Raw genomic sequence first — 21,838 nt, forward strand, 5'->3', positions numbered from 1 at the left:
TGAAGTCAGGAGTTCGAGACCAGCTTGGCCAATGTGGTGAAACCCCACCTTTACTAAAAATACAAAAATTAGCCGGGCATGGTGGTGGGCACCTGTAATCTCAGCTAGTTGGAAGGCTGAGGCAGGAGAATAGCTTGAACCTGGAGGTGGAGGTTGCAGTGAGCCGAGGTTGCACCATCGCATTCCAGCCTGGGTGGCAGAGCAAGACTCCATCTCAAAAACAAAAAGGCTATCCTGTGTAACTCGCCAAGTTACATAGTAGCTTAGTTCTTACTTACCGGGCCAATAATACTATTTGTAATAGTTGCAATTAGACTATCATTACTAGCTCATCTGCATCCGTTAACAGAATTTTTAAGACTTCTAAAGCTTTTGTAGAATGTGAGTTAAAAGAACCACTATTTTCTAGCTGTCCCTTATCAATAAGGCCTGAGAGGAGGTCAACAAGAGTATAGTTTAATATGATCCAACAATTCGACTTTTGGATCTGCAGCCACAAGAATTTAAAGCAGGGACTGTGAGACTACAGCCATTTTCATAGCAGCAGCATTTGTTTTTCATAGCACTATTCACAATAGCCAAATGGTCAAAGTAACCCAAGGGTCCATCAACAGATGAATAAACAAGATGTGGTATATGCATACAATGAAATATTACTCAGTGTTAAAAAGGAAATGAAATTCTGACATATACTACAACACAGATTAATCTTGAAGACACGATGCTAAGTGAAACAATCCAGTCAAAAGGATAAATACTGTTATGATTTCATTCACGTTAGTACCTAGAGTAGTCAAATTCACAGAGATGGAAAAACAGAATGATAGTTGCCAGGGGCTTGAGAGAGAGGTGGAGAATGGGGAGTTATTGGCAGGTTTTTTTGCTGTTGTTGCTTCGTTTTTTGAGACGGAGTCTCGCTCTGTCACCCAGACTGGAGTGCAGTGGCATGATCTCGGCTCACTGCAACCTCCGCCTCCCAAGTTCAAGTGATTCTCTTGCATCAGCCTCCTAAGTAGCTGGGATTACAGGCACCCACCATACCTGGGTTATTTTTTTGTATTTTTGTAGAGACAGAGTTTCACCATGTTGGCCAGGCTGGTCTTGAACTCCTGACCTCTCAGGTGATCCACAAAACAAGGTACTTTTCTTGCTCCTATGGTATTTTTCTAACATCATTATTTTATTCTATGCAACCCATGTTCCCAAAAGGCTATATATATATACAAAAGGAAGGAAAGAATTTTGGCAGATTTTGTCCTATAGAACTTTTGTTCCTGAAGGTTTATATTTTAACACTACCACTCATTCTTTCATACTACTAATACTTAAATGGAATTTTTGGAATTTATTATCCCCTATCACAAATCTGGCTTCCTCTTTTTGTGTAGTTCATCAAACATAAAATTCTTAAATTGGAAGTATCCAGAGAATTGAAATGACTCCTAAGTTAACTAGAGCTAGCTAACTTCTTAGCAGATTCTAGTATCAAAGCTATATTATTCCTATTCCAATCCTTTGCATTATATGCAGTATTTTAGAAAAAGGATATGTTGGCCGGGCGCGGTGGCTCAAGCCTGTAATCCCAGCACTTTGGGAGGCCGAGGCGGGCGGATCACAAGGTCAGGAGATCGAGACCATCCTGGCTAACAGGGTGAAACCCCGTCTCTACTAAAAAATACAAAAAAACTAGCCGGGCGAGGTGGCGGGCGCCTGTAGTCCCAGCTACTCGGGAGGCTGAGGCAGGAGAATGGCGTGAACCCAGGAGGCGGAGCTTGCAGTGAGCTGAGATCTGGCCAGTGCACTCCAGCTTGGGTGACAGAGCGAGACTCCGTCAAAAAAAAAAAAAAAAAAAAAAAAAAAGAAAAAGGATATGTTAAGAGTAAGATATGGGGGCCAGGCGCGGTGGCTCACGCCTGTAATCCCAGCGCTTTGGGAGGCCAAGACGGGTGGATCATGAGATCAGGAGATCGAGACCATCCTGGCCAACATGGTGAAAATCCATCTCTGCTAAAAATACAAAAATTAGCAGGGCATGGTGGCATGCTCCTATAGTCCCAGCTACTAGGGAGGCTGAGGCAGAAGAACTGCTTGAACCTGGGAGGCGGAGCTTGCAGTGAGCCGAGATCACGCCACTGCACTCTAGCCTGGGGACAGAGCGAGACTCTGTCTCAAAAATAAATAAATAAATAAATAAATAAAGTACTTAGCTAACCATGGCCAACATACTAGAAAGCAGATTCCAAACTAATCTCATCACATCTAGTAGTAGCCAGGATCAAGTGAGGAACCTAACAATTTAAGACCTAGACAAGGTAGAGAGGAAGAATAGAACTAAGCCAAATTATCCCTAGACCCAGGTTTGAAATAAGAAACCACTGATAATATACCTTATTTGTTTTCCCTCTCATGGCCTTTCTTAAAAATAAAATTTTAAGAAATCTTTCCATTTAATCTGAATTTAACTAAAAGTAGACAGAACAAGAAATAAAATAAATGACTTTAAAGGCCAAGAGTGACGACAACGCCAATGCTAACTACCTATAGGCAGGAAGGAAGAAGGAAGCAGATAAGAAGTGAAAGTCACAAGGAGGTAAACTTTACAGTGACACAAGAGTTCACACACACTAAGTGTTAGTTTTATATTATTGACTGCAAAGCAATGTAATAAAGAATTACTTCCATAAGAAGCCAAGAATCCAGAGACACAAGACCAGAACTCAAAAAAATCACTTCTGCTGGGTGCAGTGGCACATGCCTGTAGTCTCAGCTACTTAGGAGGCTGGGGTGGGAAAATCACTTGAGCCCAGGAGTTGGAGGCCAGCCTGGGGATGAAGTCCTGTCTCTAAAAGTTAAAATTTAAAAATAAAAAAATGATTTCAATTTGAAGTCGTTTGTACATTAAATTCTAAAGAAAAATTTTTGAAATTAGTGCAGGCATGGTGGCTCATGCCTGTAATCCCAACATTTTGAGAGGCCAAGGCGGGTGAATCACCTGAGGTCAGGAGTTTGAGACCAGCCTGGCCAACATGGTGAAATCCCGTCTCTACTGAAAATACAAAAATTAGCTGGGTGCAGGGGCGTATGCCTATAGTCCCAGCTACTTGGGAGGCTGAGGCAGGAGAATCACTTGAACCTGGGAGGCGGAGGTTGCAGTGAGCTGAGATCATGCCATTGCACTCAGCCTGGCGACAGAGCAAGACTCCACCTCAAAAAAAAAAAAAGAAAGAAAGAAAGAAAGAAAAAGAAAAATCTATGAAATTAAGCTATAATTTGAGAGGCCTGGGAGTATAGGGAGAGAAGAAAGTCAAAGCCCAGGCCCTGCCCAATGAGGGGAGTGTGGGAAAGCCACCCCATACATGAGAAGATCCATGGGCTACATCCTCAGGATAAGAGCGACTCAGCTCTTATAAAATTTCAATGTATACGTTTATGTAGACTAAGGCAAATTTAAAGAGAAAATTAATCAAGTGGAAGATAGGTCCCAAGAAACTACCAAGCATTTAGGTAAGAAAACAAAAAGACAAGTAATACGAGAGACAGGGTAAGAGGCAGAGAAAACACAGTGAGGTCTAGTGTATGTTTAGCATGCCAGAGAAGACAGAATAAGACAGAAGCAATATATGTCAAGATAATGGCTGAGAATATTCTATAACAGGCCAGGTGTGATGGCCCGCGCCTGTAATCCCAACACCTTGGGAGGCCAAAGCAGGTAGATCACTTGAGGTCAGGAGTTCAAGAACAGCTTGGCCAACATGGTGAAATCCATCTCGTCCAAAAATACAAAAATTACTTTTTTGTGTGTGTGTGGCAGGCGCCTGTAATTCCAGCTACTTGGGAGGCTGACACAGGGAGAATTGCTTGAACTTGGAAGGCAGAGGTTGCAGTGAGAGGAGATCGCGCCACCACACTCCAGCCTGGGCGACAGACTGAGTCGACTCCATCTCAAAAAACTAAAACTAAAAATAAATAAAGAGCCTAATGGAAGCCAGTGGACAACTGTGAACAATGGCCTTTAGTTAATAACGTATCATCAATTGTAAAAAAGACACTAATAATGCAAAATGTTAATAATGAGAAAGTAGGGTGAGGAAGTATATGGGAACTCTGTATTAGCTGCTCAATTTTCTGTAAACCTAAAAGTGCTCTAGAAAATATTCAGACTGGGCATGGTGGCTCACACCTGTAATTCCAGCAACTTTAGGAGGCCAAGGCTGGCAGATCACCTGAGGTCAGGAGTTTGAGATCAGCTTGGCCAAAATGGTGAAACCCTGTCTCTACTAAAAATACAAAAAAAAAAAAAAATTAGCCGGCCGTGGTGGCACATGCCTTTAGTCCCAGATACTCAGGAGGCTGAGGCAGGAGAACCACTCGAGCCAAGAAGGCAGAGGTTTCAGTGAGCCGAGATCGCACCACTGCACTCAAGCCTGCGTGACACAGTGAGACCATGTCTCAAAAAAAAAAAAAAAGTATATATATATGTATACACACACATACATACATACATGCATACATACAATTAAATACAGAATGGCAATAGCATGTGAATTGTGAGGGGAATAAATGGAGTTAAATCTTCAAGGTCACCAGTCTGGGCAAAATGGCGAAACCAAGTTTCTACAAAAATACAGAAATTTGCCAGATGCCAATGGAAGGCTTTTTTTTTTTTAATTTATAAAAAGAAAAAATACAAAAATTATTCAAGTGTGGTGGTGTGTGCCTGTAGTCCCAGCTACTCAGAAGGCTGAGGCAGTAAGAGCACCTGAGCCCAGGAGGTCAAGGCTGCAGTGAGCCATGATCATGCCACTTTACTCCAGCCTGGGTGAAAGAGTGACACCCCATCTCAAAAAAAAAAAAAAAAATCTTCAAGGCCCTTGTACTGACCAAGAGGAACACAAAGGTATTAACATTAATCTTTGATAAGTTAAAAATATGTGTTGTAATTTCTGTAGTAACCAAAAAAAGTAACCCAAACAGAAAGGGTACAAGACTTCCAAACTAGTCAATAGGGAGCCTTACTATTAAGAGTTATGAATAAAAACAGTCTGGATTAAGGCAGTAGCAATTGGGGCAGAAAACCACTTCAGAAATTTCAGAGAAAGGGGCACGAGTTGGTACTTGACTACATGTGAAATAAGAAGGGAATCAAATAAATACTAAAGTAAATTAAGGCCGGGCGCGGTGGCTCAAGCCTGTAATCCCAGCACTTTGGGAGGCCGAGACGGGCGGATCCACGAGGTCAGGAGATCGAGACCATCCTGGCTAACACGGTGAAACCCCGTCTCTACTAAAAATTACAAAAAAAAACTAGCCGGGCGAGGTGGTGGGCGCCTGTAGTCCCAGCTACTCGGGAGGCTGAGGCGGGAGAATGGCGTAAACCCGGGAGGCGGAGCTTGCAGTGAGCTGAGATCCGGCCACTGCACTCCAGCCTGGGCGACAGAGCGAGACTCCGTCTCAAAATAAATAAATAAATAAATAAATAAATAATAAATAAATAAAGTAAATTAATCCACAGTTCCTTAAAATGCATCAGTATAAGTATAGGCCATTTCTCAGCATTCATGCTTATTGAGCATTGTCAGGCATGTAATTAAATTAAATGTAAGACATACAAACATTTTTTAAAAATGAAAGTGGCTTTGGTGTGTGAAATAGCTGACACTCGATATTCATAACTGAAAGCTTCTAATTGCTGCAATGAACTACATGAAAATAAAGGTATCAGTTGGTTAAATACCTTTTCAGAAGTCAAATCTGATTATATGACGTGATGTATCAGACTTAAAAATGTATAAAAGGGCACGGTGCTGTAATTCCAGCACTTTGGGAGGCCAAGGCGGGTGGATCACCTAAGGTCAGGAGTTTGAGACCAGTCTGGCCAACATGGTAAAACCCCATCTCTGCTAAAAATACAAAAAATTATCTGGGCATGGTGGCGTGCACTTGTAATCCCAGCTACTCGGGAGGCTGAGGCGGGAGAATTGCTTGAACCTGGGAAGCGGAGGTTGCTGTGAGCTGAGATCATGCCACTGTACTCTAGCCTGGGCAACAAAAGTGAAACTCCGTCTCAAAAAAAAAAAAAAAAAGGTGAGAACTTAAAAGATACTTACCGCTGGGCACGGTGGCTCACGCCTGTAATCCCAGCACTTTGGGAGGCCGAGGTGGGTGGATCACTTGACGTCTGGAGTTCAAGAACAGCCTGACCAACATGAAGAAACCCCGTCTCTACTGAAAATACAAAATTAGCCGGGTGTGTTGGCGCATGCCTGTAATCCCAGCTACTTGGGAGGCTGACACAGGAAAATCACTTGAACCTGGGAGACAGAGGTTGCGGTGAGCCGAGATCATGCCATTGCATTCCAGCCTGGGCAACAAGAGTGAAACTCCGTCTCACAAAAAAAAAAAAAAAAAAAAAGATACTTGCTAAGGATTTAAATAAAGAATTCCTGCAGATTAAAATAATAAATTTTTATAGACATCGCCTTGTCTCCTTGTTGATTTGCTTTTTTTTTTTTTTTTGAACAGAGTCTTACTCTGTTGCCCAGGCTGGAGTGCACAGTGGCGCAATCTCAGCTCACTGCAACCTCCACCTCCCGGGTTCAAGCAATTCTCCTGCCTCAGCCTCCTGAGCAGCTGGGACTACAGGAGCCTGCTGACTTATCTAGTCTTTCTAGGGCGGTTAACTTAGTTCTCTTGGAAACAGTTCTTCTATTTTGCAATCATATTTCTCTTTTTTTTCTTTTTTGAGACAGAGTCTCGCTCTGTCGCCCAGGCTGGAGTGCAGTGGCATGATCTCGGCTCACTGCAACCTCCAACTCCCTGGTTCAAGTGATTCTCCTGCCTTAGCCTCCTGAGTAGCTGGGATTACAGGCATGTGCCACCACGCCCGGCTTATTTTTGTATTTTTAGTAGAGACAGGTTTCCTTATGTTGGCCAGGATGGTCTCGATCTCCTGACCTTGTGATCCGCCCACCTCGGCCTCCCAAAGTGCTGGGACTACAGGCGTAAGCCACCGCACCCGGCCTGCAATATTTCACTGGTTTATGCGATTGTGTATTAAATTGAATAATTACAACACAAGAGTAAGTTATTGTAAAATGATCCTTGACATGGCTATAATTCAACTGGTAGGAGCAATGTGATAAGCATCAGTCAGTATGGCTTATAGAGAATGGAGAATGCCTATTAATCCAGTGAATTGATTATGTACAGATTTGTTAACCACTATCCCTGTTATAAAATATCTAAATTAACTTCTTATTGCTTTTGTTGTACTGTTGGAACAGTACCTGGCACACACTATTATAAGTATTTGCTACTATATTAGCATTGATACTCTAACTAGGTACAAGTAACAATGCATGAAAGGGTGAAATTCTGACTACTTTACATGGTCTCCAGAACCGCTGAGACTACCTGTACTTAAACTGTCAAAAGGGAGCAGGGTGTGGAATATAAACGGCAACAGGTTGATTGAAAACATATCAATTTAAGATATAGTCAGTTTCACATTACTAGAAGTAGATTATCCAGTGCTTACACGAAGAGATCTTAAAAAAGAGGTAGGAGAGGCCAGGCGTGGTGGCTCACCCGTCATCCCAGCACTTTGGGAAGCCGAGGCGGGCGTATCACAAGGTCGAGAGACAGAGACCATCCTGGCCAACTAACATAGCGAAACCCCGTCTCCACTAAAAATATAAAAATTAGCTAAGCGTAGTGGCCCACGCCTGTAGTCCCAGCTACTCGGGAGGTTGAGGCAAGAGAATTGCTTGAACCTGGGAGGCGGAGGCTGCAGTGAGCCAAGATCGTGCCATTGCACTCCAGCCCAAGGGAGACTCTGTCTCAAAAAAAAAAAAAAGAAAAAAAAAAAGAGGTAGGACAGCTCATATGTCAGGTCAACAAGACTTAAAGAACTAGGAGCTGGGCGCGGTGGCTCACGCCTGTAATCCCAGCACTTTGGGAGGCCAAGGCGGGCAGATCACGAGGTCAGGAGATCAAGACCATCCTGGCTAATACAGTGAAACCCCCTTTCTACTAAAAATACAAAAAAATTAGCCAGACGTGATGGCGGGCAGCTGTAGTCCCAGTTACTCGGGAGGCTGAGCTTGCAGTGAGCAGAGATCACGCCACTGCACTCCAGCCTGGGCAACAAAGCAAAACTCTATCTCAAAAAAAAAAAAAAAAAAAAAAGAACTAGGTTCACAACCCAGTTTAACCTTATCACCTCAAAACTGCTAAGACGATGGCTCCAGGTCCTCCTAAAAAGGGGCAACTAGATCAGGGAGTCGCTATAGACTTTTCGGTGCACATTACACTACTTTCCCCTCATCAATTCATGAATGACAGAAAATGTCAATCTTTTAAACAAAAACCAAATAGTGCATCCCAAAACCCAAAACAAATGACCTTGGTTTAATTATTATGAAGTAAATATGCTGAGAAACTGAGTACATATAAACACACTATGCAAGAAAATTAAAAATTTGCACTATGCAAGAAAATTAGAAATAAAAAATTAAAAGCCCAAATATAGGTAATGAGCAACTTAAATATAAGTAATAGATGTGGAGATTTGGCCATTTTGTTTTAGTCTAAGTAATGCAGTGTGTATCTAATTTGCAGGTGGAAAAAAACTTGAAAGTTATACAACAGAAGATTTACAATAACCAGAAAGTTCAAAGACTGTAGCTACTTGTAACACTCTTGTCCACTAAGAATCCACAGTGGCACTGACTTTCTTCCTTCTATGGACATCAAAAAGTACTGAAAATGTTATGAATAGTTAGGAGAAACTCAAGAGACAGCCCAAGAGGCTGAACCAGTCCCACTAGATGGCACCATCACAGGGAAGTCACTCTACTCTCATTTGGAGATGCAGGGGCTGAAATCTTTTTTGATCTTCGAAAAACAAAGCTGTCATCAACACAGTGATATTCTTTTTTTTTTTTTTTTTTCTTTTTGAGACGGAGTCTTGCTCTGTCGCCCAGGCTGGAGTGCAGTGATGTGATCTCTGCATACTGCAAGCCCCGCCTCCTGGGTTCACACCATTCTCCTGCCTCAGCCTCCCAGGTAGCTGGGACTACAGGCACCCGTCACCACGCCCGGCTAATTTTTTGTATTTTTTTGTAGAGATGGGGTTTCACCGTGTTAGCCAGGATGGTCTCGATCTCCTCACCTCGTGATCTGCCTGCCTCGGCCTCCCAAAGTGCTGGGATTACAGGCGTGAGCCACTGTGCTTGGCCCTAACACGGTGTGATATTCTCATTGAGAAATAAGGATCTGAAATGAGAATTCAAAGCCAGGGAGAGGAGTTTTTCCAAAAGCACCCTTTTCTCCCAGTATCACCATCCCCTCCACACTCCCATTTCAAATCAACAGTCTGAGAGGTACAATGTCTTACTGGTAAAAGAAGTAATACAAAGGCTGGGCATGATGGCTCACGCCTATAATCCCAGCACTTTGGGAGGCCGAGGCAGGTGGCTCACCTGAGGTCAGGAGTTCCAGACCAGCCTGGCCAACATGGTGAAACTCCATCTCTACTAAAAATACAAAAAATCAGCTGGGCGTGGTGGCACGTGCCTGTAATCCCAGCTACTTGGGAGGCTGAGACATGAGAATTGCTTGAATCCAGGAAGCGGAGGTTGCAGTGAGCTGAGATCGCACCACTGCACTCCAGCCTGGGCAACAAGAGTGAAACTCTGTCTCAAAAAAAAAAAAAAAAAGAAGTCATACAAAATGGAGATTTTCTTTTCCCAGCTCTGCAAACTACAGAATTAATTTTTTTCTTCAAGTTTCTTTGTTATGGAAAAAAAAAAAAACTCTCCTGCTAGTCCTCAAATAACAAATTCATTGTAATCAACAATACTAACCATGACTGGAAATATCAAAATAACATACAACTACTGAAGCCGGGCACGGTGGCTCATGCCTGTAATCCCAGCACTTTGGGAGGCCGAGAAAGGCAGATCACAAGGTTGGGAGTTCGAACCCCCCCATCTACTAAAAATACAAAAATTAGCTGGGCGTGGTGGCGGGTGCCTGCAGTCCCAGCTACTCAGGAGGCTGAGGCAGGAGAAATCGCTTGAACCCGGGAGGCGGAGATTGCAGAAGGCCGAGATTGTGCCACTGCACTCCAGCTTGGGCGACAGAGCGAGACTGTCTCAAACAAACAAACAACTAATGGAATAAAAACAACTGGAAATAAAGCTGGGTGCAGTGGCTCATGCCTGTAATCCCAACACTTTGGAAGGCCCAGGCAGGTGGATCATTTGAGGTCAGGAGTTCAAGACCAGCCTGGCCAACATGGTAAAACCCTATCTCTACTAAAAATACAAAAGTTAACAGTGTGGTAGTGGCGCAGGCCTGTAATCCCAGCTATCTGGGAGGCTGAGGCAGGAGAATCACTTAAGACTGGGAGGTGGAGGTTGAGGTGAGCTGAGATCCTGCCACTGCACACCAGCCTGGGCTAGAGAGTGAGACCCTCTCAAAAACAAACAAAAAAACTGGAAATAGGTAAATTTCTTTTTCTGTACAAAGAACTTCTTTCTATGTTGAAGGTAGAATTTTCTATTAAACAGATAGGCTACTGTATTAAAGTTTTCTGATACCTTAGTTACATGATTTTAAGCTGGGGCTAGACAGCAACATATTGAATGTCATTCATTCTTATCACTTTTGCCCTACTCCATCAAAAGTATACTTGGATACAGCCATCAAGAACCCAAAAACAGAACAACAACCCTAATGACAAAGATCAGTGAGCTTAAACTATGTACAATTTGAATATAAACTTACTGACTTATAGGACTGGGGTAGGGGGAGTGTCGGGGGACCATTTAAACAGACAGATCTGGATATCAGCCTTATGCTCAATCTTCAAGTGAAAAGACAAATCAGAGGTCATTTAGAGATCAATTTAGTATTCAAATACACTGCTCACTTCTACTTGAAGCTACTTCACCTAGATCAGAGAGTTTACATTTGTACATGCAACTTCAATATACAACGTCCAGGAGTACAGCTACTCTATAGTGCCACAAAAGTAAAACTGTCTAAGTGTCCAAAGAAATTAAGCATATGTAACAAATCCTGTGTTCCCACAGCACCTTGTTACAGCTGTAATACAGATCTCATCACAGTATCATCTCACTCTCCCCATACTGCAAATGTGGAGGTACTGTGCTCAAGCATCAGCTCTAACATCTTGCACAATGCCTAGCATACAGCAGGTGCTCAATATTTGTTGAATAAACAAAAACTATCAAGCTGGCTGGGTGCGGTGGCTCATGCCTGTCATCCTAGCACTTTGGAAGGCCAAGGTGGGCAGATCACTTGAGGTCAGGAGTTCGAGACCCAGCCTGGCCAAAATGGAGAAACCCCGTCTCTACTAAAAATTTTAAAAAATTAGCCAGGTACGGTGGTGCATGCCTGTAATCCCAGCTACAGGATGCTGAGGCAGGAGAATCACTTGAACCCGGGAGGCAGAGATTGCAGTGAGCCGAGATCGTGCCATTGCACTCTAGCCTGGGCAACAGAGCAAGGCTCTGTCTCAAAAAAAAAAAAAAAAAAAACCCTATCAAGCTATCCCAGCTCACCAAAATGTGAGACCCATCAAAGAAGCCCCCTTTTCCAACTAAACCTCAACACGCCTTCTCCTTGGAGAAGCTATTAACTGAGCACGAGATCAACACCCAGGTTACCACGAGACAGGATTTCTTGAAAAGCACAGAAAGAAATGTTGTATCACATTGGCTAAAGATCAAAAGCTCAGTCAGGCACAGTGGCTCCCGCCTGTGATCCCAGCACTTTGGGAGGCCGAGGTGGGTGGATCACCTGAGGTGAGTTCAAGACCCGCCTGGCCAAGATGGTGAAACCCAGTCTCTACTAAAAATACAAAAATCAGCTGGGCGTAGTGGCGGGCGCCTGTAATCCCAACTATTCAGGAGGCTAGGGCAGGAGAATCTCTTGAACCCAGGAGGCGGAGGCTGCAGTGAGCTGAGATCACGTCATTCCACTCCAGCCTGGGCAACAAGAGCAAAATTATGTCTCAAAAAAAAAAAAAAACTCAATAGCTCATACATTCACACACTTCAAGCCCAAGGAATGTGATCTTGGACCAATGAAGCTTTTAAATAAAATATTGTAAATACACTTTGCATACTGTATTAAAATCAAACATTTTACACATTGTAAAATCATTCTTTTTTTTTTTTGAGACGGAGTCTCGCTCTGTCACCCAGGCTGGAGTGCAGTGGCCGATCTCAGCTCACTGCAAGCTCCGCCTCCCAGGTTTACGCCATTCTCCTGCCTCAGCCTCCCGAGTAGCTGGGACTACAGGCGCCCGCCACCTCGCCCGGCTAGTTTTTTGTATTTTTTAGTAGAGACGGGGTTTCACCGTGTTAGCCAGGATGGTCTCGATCTCCTGACCTCGTGATCCGCCCGTCTCGGCCTCCCAAAGTGCTGGGATTACAGGCTTGAGCCACCGTGCCCGGCCTGTAAAATCATTCTATGAGAGCAGAGGGGTGGACCAGTGGGTACAAAACCACGCATAGGAAACTATAACATTGCTTAACTTCATAGGTGCCCATTAATGGGGGCCTAATCTAATATTATGCTCCTGCAAGAAGGAGGAATGAGAAAAGCAACAAACCAGTCTGAGGGTGCAACCAGTAAAGAGTATGCAGACTTCACAGAGGCCAATTTTTCAAAACTCTACCATGTAACTACCTCCAAAGTCCAATGTAACAAAGCTATGCAATGCTTTATAATTTTCTTTCTGAATGACTGACAAGTTTTAACAAAATATGGCATAGAATCTATACACACATCCTGTTAGTTTCCTTGTAACAAGAACCATGAGAAACCTCTCCTATACCAGAAAGGAAGAAGAAACATATATTCCCATACAGAACATTTTCAAACCTACTATGTTAAATGACTACTGGAATGACTAGTAGGACCTAAAAGTTCACTGAAATTAAGACCCAAATCTTCTCCCCTGCAAACTATCAGAAGGGCCTACCCAAGTTGCTCTTAATCATTTAAAAAATGTATTTAAATCAGAATATGAATAGTGTTCATTATCATCATTTTACTCACCTTACTAACACCTACTCCAGTAAACCTGGCCTCCAATAATTCCTGCCGTCGTGGGTCCAGGCTATGCAATTCTTCCATCATTTCTACTGAAAAAGAAAAAGTAGGCTGTGAAACCATAAATACTAAAATGTGAGGAGGCAATTTTTTGTAGAACAAAACTCACAGTAATTATTTCACTGAATGATCAAATGCAGTTAAATCTCAAGTAAATACAGCATCCAAGTGGTAGACTACTATGTGCTGCATCAAACAGTAATACATTCAAAACATCTAAAGCAGCTCAGAAGTCCTCTTCTATGACAGCCACTTATTCTTCCCTAGTTCTGATTTGATTTTAACAGGAAAAATAAACCCCTCAAACCCTTCATAAAATCTCTGTAAAAGTTGAGCACAGGGGAAAAAACAAAACAAGAACTAGCCTGCAAAAAGAAAATTCCTTCTATCAGCCTTCGAATCCAGCTAAGTATCTTCAGATATTTATTTCCCACTGAGGAAATAGTCCTTAAACTAAAAATATAAACCATTGACAATAATTTCAAAAGAATATAGGATGAATCAGAAGCTACAAATAACTGCAAAAACACTATAATACAGCTCCTTTCTCTGAAGAGCTCACAGTACCTCATGAGAAAAGGAATTAATTATTTTAAATTTAATAGAGAGCCCACGGTAAAACCATCTACCTCCATTGACTCAGGAAATTAATATAGCTCCATAACAATCCCTTTAAAAAATCTTTTTCTGACCACTCCCTGCAGTAGGTTTCTCTTGATTCTGGACATCTGCTTTTAGCCCTTCTTCCAAGCAGGGAGGGGCAGGAGGACACCATTTTTAAACTTCCATAACCAATTAATGCACAGGCTACTTTCAGCAAATATGTCTATCCTTTGCAAGAGACCAACTCCTACACGACCCATTGAAAACCTCCCTTTAAAATTAACAGTGGAAAAGAAACATACATCATTACATAGAACCCCTTCGAACACATTATTAAGTAGTTGGAATGGCTGGTGTGATTTTAAAGTTACTGAAAAAATGAATCGAACATTCTCCTCTGCAATCCAACAACTCCACAATCTCCAGTAACAACCTCCTTACAAGTCCTTCAGTTTCATTTCCCTTCCTGGATTGAGAGCCTGAGGCAAAAGGGGAATGAAAAGGTGACAAATTAAAGTTTCACCCACACAAGCAAGTGCAGGTTAGAGAGAGAATTAGGAAATTCTCAGAAAGGTTGAAATGCATCTTTATAAAAAGAAAAAGAAGGAAAAAAAAGACTGGGGAAATGAGTTTCCCCCGTGGCCTTCCTCGCGTCTTGCCCTGCCCTAATCGAGGTCGGAATGGCAGAGGTTGCAGTCTCTCCCAAACCCCAAGGTCTCTCGCAACATTTCCTAAACCTATCCATCCCCAGGCCCGGCCCGGAAAATGACGCCCCGGCGGTTATTCCGTTTAACGTCAACTCATGTTAAGGAAATAGCCACTCCGTCTAATTCCAGCGGGGCCTTGGACTGGGATCCTCCCTGCAGCCAACAGCCGGGAAGCAGGGGCGACGGGGCCTGGTCCCGGCGCCCCTCGCCGGCTCCAAACTTTCCCCAACTCCAGGCCCACCTGTCACGGAGGAAGGGAGGGCCGGCTCTCGGGGGCGCCCGGGAGGCTGCAGAGGCCTCCAGCTGCGGAGGCGCCCCCGTCTATCCTCCGGCCGCCGGCCCCAATCCCAGGCCGGGGCCGCCTGGGCCTCCCCCATCTTCGGCCCGGCCCCTCAGCAACCCGCAGCCCTCAGGGAGCCCCTCCCGCCTCAGCACCCAGGAGCTGCGGTCCGGAGCCGGCCCCGAGCTGGGCCCAGGTCGCAGGCTCCTCAGGCCAGAGGGGTCCCTGGGACGGTTAATGCCCCAGGCCTGGCGCCCTCCCCCGCCCGGGGCTCAGCCTCTCACCTGCCGCCGCCGCCGCCGCTCCACGCTCCTCCCGGGAGGGGCCCCGACCCGACCTGGCTGCGGGCCGCTCCGCTCTCCCCCTGGGCAGGCCCGGGGCGGAGCCGGGGCCTCTCCTGAACGCCGCAACCCCCCGCCCGGGCAGCCGCCGCCGGCGCCGGGCTCCACGAGAGGGCGGGCGGGGGACGGGGGGCACGAAGGCCGCAGATCCCCGGGCTCGCGTACAGAGCCAGGCGCCCGACGCGGGCCGGGGCCCGGGCGGCCGCGGGGGGCGCGGGACCGGCCTCCTGGCGCCGGACAAAGGCCAAGGGAGGCGCAGGAGGGCCCAGGCCGGGCCGGGAGGTGGGGGCCCGCTCGGCTGGGGGCCACTCGGGTGCGGAGCGGAGGGCGGGGGGGGGTCGGAACCGCTGGTGCCCAGGACCCGCCTCCGGCCCCTTAATCCGGATCGGTTCGGTCCGGATTAGTAGTGATCGGTGTAAACACACTAGTGAAACCGCGTGTTTCCTCGCGAGATTTGCACGGCTGGGAGGCGGGGGGGGGTCCTGGGGGGGTGGGGGAAGCGCCGACAGTGGGGGAGGAGGGGGAGGGGACGAGGAAGGTTGGGGGGGGTCCCCGCTGCCCCAGCGCCCCGCCTCCTCCAATCAGCGGCCGCGCTGCCGGGCAGGGGTTAACCAGGGGACCCCGCGCCGACGGAGGAGGCCGCGCCTCGCCGGGCGGCTGAGGGCGGGCGACGGGCGGCGCCGGCGGACGGGCAGCGACGCGAGGGAAGGTCGAGCGGCCGGGGGAGCCCTGCGACTGCCCGTGGCCAGAGGCCCGGAGGACCCGCCGCCGCCTTTGTCACCGGTCCCCGCCCCGCTGGACTTGTCCGGACCGGGGCGGTTGGGCCGGCGCTGGAGGGGCTTGGCCGCCCAGGTCCACCCATTCTCGGATCTGCCTCGCCGGCTCCCGCGCCCGCCGAACCCCAGCCCAACCCCTCGGCTCTGCGAGTTTGGGTGAGAAGTGCGGCGGCTTTTCCCAGGGCTGGAGTTTAGAAGACGCGAATCCTACGTGCGAGCGGCGGACCCGCCCGGACTTCCCGGAGTCGCCCGCTTAGTGAGGCGACGGCGCCCACCCGCGTTCGCGGGCTCCCGGCCGCCACTCCCCGAAGCAGCCGGCCCACCCCAGCCCCGCGCGGCGCCCCGGAGGGCGGGCTGCACTCCACGTACCTGGCTGGCAGAGCGTCTCCAGGGACAAAAGGTGCTCTGGGATCAGAGCCGAGCCCCCGCCCCCGCCGGGATGCTGCCCTCTGGAAGGAGGGGCGCTGCCCCCAAGGTACTATCCCCGGGCACCCAGGGAGAGGCTCCATTTCAACCTCCGATGAAAAACACGGCCCTCCCAGGTACTTAGGACGGTCTGAGGGCAAGTGTCAAGATGGAGAAACACGCCGGCCCCTGACAGAATATCTCCTGAGGAATGAGAACTGTCTAGTGGGCAAGGAGGGCTTCCTGCATAGCAGAGGGCACCCACTCTGATCCCGCAGCGCCAAGGGGAAAAAAGTCACACTCTTCACCGGCTCCCCTGAGCCAGGACAGTCTCCAGTGCAGCCACCCACCTTATAATTTTCCGCCGATGCTGCCTTGATCAGATGTCTGAAGATGACTTTAAGGACTACAAGCGAATCTCAAGGGGAAAATTCAGACCTTGAACAACAACAGCCTTGAACTTTTTCAGGGTTAGCCAAGTACTCCCAAGTGGAGTTTCTGTCCTTATTTCTTCGTTCTTCTCTTAATTCTTCCATATATATTAACAGAACACAGACCTGCCAAAACGACACAGGATGGCGCTTTGCTTTTTGTTAGTTCTCCAACCTTCCAAACCCTTGGGGCACACTGAAGCACTGTGGAAAAACTCCATTAAACCAAGAGTCGTCTTACACCAGATCCCAGACTGCTTGGGAAGTTGGACATGCATATTCTCAAAGAGAACAGTGTTGGAAGGAGAGAGGAGAGCAGCTAGGGGGTGGGGGGTAGTGGGTAGGAGAAGAGGGCAAGATGGAGGACTAGCACTCGAGGCCGGCCTCCACTGCCTGATAGGGCGGGAGAACCTGAGAGCCCGTCCAAGGCAACACAAAAGGCAGTGAGGGTAGGTCCTTAATTGCAGCCAACGATCAAGAAAGCAACTCCATCAAATGACACTGTCTTTTTAAAACTTTATTTTTTTCTGAGACAGACTCTCGTTCTGTCGCCCAGGCTGGAGTGCAGTGGTGCCATCTTGGCTCACTGCAACCTCTGCCTCCTGGGTTCAAGCAGTTCTCCCTGCGTCAGACTCCTGAGTAGCTGGGATTACAGGCACATGCCACCATGCCCTGCTAATATATATATATATATATATATATATTTTTTTTTTTTTTTTTTTTTTTTTTTTTTGTAGAGTCTAGGTTTTACCATGTTGGCCAGGTTGGTCTCCAATCACCTCAGGTGATCCGCCCACCTCAGCCTCCCAAAGTGCTGGGATTACAAGCGTGAGCCACCGTACCGGACCAAATGACACTGTCTTAAATGATTTAATGATTTAATAGGGAAAGGAAAGTAAGAGAAAGCACTCAACGGAGTCAGAGGTGTCTTGCAGCCTAGCTCTTTCCACAGACAAGCCTCATGGGCCTGTTACCTAACCTTTTCAAGCTCCTCCAACTGCTTCTGTGATGGAGGGATTTGGGCTAGAGGATTTTTTTTATTCTTTTTTTTCTTTCTGAGACGAAGTCTCGCGCTGTCTCCCGGGCTGGAGTGCAATGGCGGGGTCTCGGCTCCCTGCAACCTCTTTCTCCCGCATTCATGTGATTCTCCTGCCTCAGCCTCCCAAGTAACTGGGAATACAGGCGCACACCACCACACCCGGCTTATTTTTTGTATTTTTAGTAGAGATGGGGTTTCACAATGTTGGCCAGACTGGTCTGGAACTAACCTAGTGATCTGCCCGCCTACAGGCAGGAGCCACCGTGTCCTGCCTATGATCCCATTTTTTAAAGTAATTCAGGCTGGGCGCAGTGGCTCATTCCTGTAATCCCAGCACTCTGGGAGGCCAAGGTGGGTGGATCACTTGAGGCCAGGAGTTCGAACAAGCCTGGCTAACATGATGAAACCCCGTGTCTACTAAAACTACAAAAATTAGCTGGACGTAGTGGCACGTGCTTGTACTTTCAGCTACTTGGGAGGTTGAGGCAGGAGAATTTGCTTGAACTTGGGAGGCGGAGGTTGCAGTGAGCCAAGATGGCACCACTGCACTCCATTCTGGGTGAGACCCTGTCTCAAAAATAATAATAATAAAATAAAAGTAATTATTTAAAATAATTATTGGGCCAGGCACAGTGGCTCACACCTGTAATCCTAGCACTTTGGGAGGTCAAGGCGGGCGGATCACAAGGTCAGGAGACTGAGCCCCCCCGCGGCCAACATGGTGAAACCCTGTCTGTCCTAAAAATATTTTTTAAATTGGCTGGGCATGGTGGCGGGCACCTGTAATCCCAGCTACTCGGGAGGCTGAGGCAGGAGAATCGCTTGAACGTGGGAGTTGGAGGTTGCAGTGAGCCGAGGTCGTGCCATTGCACTCCAGCCTGGCCGACAGAGCAACTCTGTCTCTAAAAAAATAATAATTGTTATTCTTGACAGGTCATTGTAGAACAGGTGGGGCATCTGTGGTATGACAGAACTGGAACCCAGTTCTGTCCCTTCACCTGTCCCAGGTTCCTCATCTGAAAACTGTGACCCAGTGAACCTGATTTCATGAGCAGCTTTCATTAAAATTGAAATAATGTTGGAAAATGCCTTGTGACCATGCTTAACATAGAGTAGTCACTTAGCCAGTTATTTCCTCTCTTCTTCCCGTTCCTAACAAAATGGAAAAACGTTTGGTTGCTAGGAAAGGGCACTAAGGGGATTTTGTTGTTGTTTGAGACAAAGTTTGGCTTGGCTCTGTCACCCAGGCTGGAATGCAGTGGCACAATCTTGGCTCACTGCAACCTCCGCCATAGACAGGAGCCAAGCATAGTGGTGTGCACCTGTCTGTAGTTCCAGCCTCTTAGGAAGCTGAGGCAGGAGGATTGCTTGAGGCCAGGAGTTGAGTCTAGCTTGGGCAATATACTGAAACCTTGTCTCTTAAAAACAAACCAACAAGGCCGGGCGCGGTGGCTCAAGCCTGTAATCCCAGCACTTTGGGAGGCCGAGACGGGTGGATCACGAGGTCAGGAGATCGAGACCATCCTGGTCTACACGGTGAAACCCCGTCTCTACTAAAAATACAAAAAACTAGCCGGGCGAGGTGGCGGGCGCCTGTAGTCCCAGCTACTCGGGAGGCTGAGGCAGGAGAATGGCGTAAACCCGGGAGGCGGAGCTTGCAGTGAGCTGAGATCTGGCCACTGCACTCCAGTCCGGGCGACAGAGCAAGACTCCACCTCAAAAAAAAAAAAAAACCAACAAACAAAGGCCAGGTGTAGTGAGTGGCTCATGTCTGTAATCCTAGCACATTGGGAGGCTGAGGCGGTGGATCACTTGACCCCAGGAGTTCGAGACCAGCCTGGGCAACATGCAAAATTCTGTCTTTTAGGCCGGGCGCAGTGGCTCATGCCTGTAATCCCAGCACTTCGGTAGGCTGAGGCGGGTGGATCACGAGGTCAGGCGATCAAGACCATCCTGGCTATGGTGAAACCCAGTCTCTACTAAAAATACAAAAAAATTAGCCGGGTATGATGGCTGGTGCCTGTAATCCCAGCTACCTGGGAGGCTGAGGCAGGAGAATGGTGTGAACCAAGGAGGTGGAACTTGCAGTGAGCTGATATTGCGCCACTGTACTCCAGCCTGGGCAACAGAGCTAGACGCTGTCTCAAAAAAAAAAAAAAAAATCCGTCTTTTAAAAAAAATACAAAAGCTAGTTGTGCATGTTGTCATATGTCGTCGTCCCAGCTACTTGGCAGACTAAGGTTGGGAGATCACTTGAGCCCAGGAGGTGGAGGTTGCAGTGAGCTGAGCTGAGAACCCACCACTGTACTCCAGCCTGTGTTATCAGTGAGATTCTGTCTCAAAAAAAAAAAAAAGAAAAAAAAAAAATCTAGGCTATGTTCCCTGTATGGGAAATCTAGTCTAGTTATTTGGCAGAATCAGGCTTTGCAGGCCATATTGTCTCTGTCATGACTACCAACTCTGCTGGTTAAAAGGGAAATAGCCACAAACAATATCTGAAAGAAGGATTATGGCTGTATTCCAATAAAACTTTATTTGCAAAAACAGGTTGCTGGTTGCAACGTAGTTTTCCAACCTCTACATGATTCTCAGACTTTAGGTTACATCATCATCACCTGGAGGGCTTGCTCAAACACAGACTGCTGGGCCCCACCCCCAGAATGTTTGATTCAGCAGGTCTGGGGTGGGGCTGATATTTGCATTTCTAACAACTTTCCAGGTGAGGCTGGCCAATGATGGTCTGGAAACCACTTTGAAAACCTCTGAAGCTTTTCTCAACTCCCTTATGTCTCTGTGTACATAAAACACTTTATCCCTACTGTAGATGTAGCGTTTAGCGTGTTGTATTAGTTTAGTGATTGGTATGTGGGTCTCTGGGAGCCTTTCTGAATCACCTCCCTAGACTAGTGCCTGACGATAGCAGTTTGCTCCGCATTCATTGACTGAACTGAAACCAGAGGGTCATGGTCATCATCATTGTTCCAAGCCATAGATAGAAGATGAAGTCAGCACCCCCGATCTCAGAGCTCATCAGAGTAGAGCTTGGGCTGGATCCTGCCCTTCTCTGCAGTGAGCAGTTTTGTCTCTGGAGCTCTGTGCAACCTGGAGCCAGCCCTGCCTGGGTTAAGAGGAAAAGGGACTCCCTCCCCGCACCCCCACAGCCTGTACGCAAACACACCAGGAGACATGACCTGCTCAGAGGAGACCTTGAACCAAGGGAAATGAAATGAGAGTGGGTTGGGGGCTTCTCTGTTTAAGTTTGTTACTTTTTGCTTGTAAGTGGACAGTTTTACTTTGTGGTGTGGTGTGTGAATTTGGGGACTTAAATCTAGATGGCTGTCTGCTGTGGACAGCCACTGTTTCTGAATTACAGGGCATTTCAAGTGACCTGTGGTCAGGATGTTTTCTCTCAGATCAGGCAAAATCAGTTGGTCCTGATAATAACCAGGGGAGCCGTCCTTTATCTTGAGTAGAAGAAGCCACAGCGGCCGGGCGCGGTGGCTCAAGCCTGTAATCCCAGCACTTTGGGAGGCCGAGACGGGCGGATCACGAGGTCAGGAGATTGAGACCATCCTGGCTAACACGGTGAAACCCCGTCTCTACTAAAAATACAAAAACTAGCCGGGCGAGGTGGCGGGCGCCTGTAGTCCCAGCTACTCGGGAGGGTGAGGCAGGAGAATGGCGTAAACCCGGGAGGCGGAGCTTGCAGCGAGCTGAGATCCGGCCACTGCACTCCGATTCGGCGACAGAGCGAGACTCCGTCTCAAAAAAAAAAAAAAAAGCCACAGCTCCCGGGTCCACCTCCCTCTCCTGACTGCCCACCTCCTGGCTTCCTTTTCTTTTTTTCTGAGACGTAGTCTTGCTGTGTCGCCTAGGCTGAAGTACAGTGGCGCGATCTCGGCTCATTGCAACCTGGGCGTCCCAGGTTCAAGAGATTCTCCTGCTTCAGCCTCCCAAGGAACTGGGATTACAGATGTGTACCACCTCGCGCAGCTAATTTTTTGTATTTTTAGTAGAGACGGGGCTTTACCGTGTTAGCCAGGATGCTCTCGATCTCCTGACCTCATGATCTGCCCACCTAGGCCTCGGAAAGTGCTGGGATTTGCT

The 21,838-nt window shown here is 47.2% G+C and overlaps 1 protein-coding gene across 11 annotated transcripts in view; it reads right to left on the reverse strand.

The window, feature by feature from the left end:
• TLK2 (tousled like kinase 2) overlaps nucleotides 1–17,292 on the reverse strand; it is a 147,570-nt gene extending 130,278 nt beyond the window's left edge. For 3 of the 11 annotated variants that reach the window (XM_033184083.1, XM_033184079.1, XM_033184088.1), the window contains exons 1-2: nucleotides 15,024–15,658; nucleotides 13,096–13,181 (exon numbers count right to left, since the gene is read on the reverse strand). In XM_033184083.1, coding sequence (XP_033039974.1) covers nucleotides 13,096–13,176 — 81 coding nt within the window. In that variant the 5' untranslated portion in view covers nucleotides 13,177–13,181; nucleotides 15,024–15,658. Of the gene's footprint in view, nucleotides 1–13,095; nucleotides 13,185–14,700; nucleotides 14,866–15,023; nucleotides 15,659–16,225 lie in introns of those variants that run through there. The other 8 variants (XM_033184082.1, XM_033184087.1, XM_033184084.1 and 5 more) reach the window with 6 other exon arrangements.
• Between the last annotated feature and the right edge of the window lie 4,546 nt (nucleotides 17,293–21,838).

This window comes from Trachypithecus francoisi, unplaced genomic scaffold (genome assembly GCF_009764315.1).
Source record: "Trachypithecus francoisi isolate TF-2019V2 unplaced genomic scaffold, Tfra_2.0 Lachesis_group20, whole genome shotgun sequence".
Lineage (NCBI taxonomy): Eukaryota > Metazoa > Chordata > Mammalia > Primates > Cercopithecidae > Trachypithecus > Trachypithecus francoisi.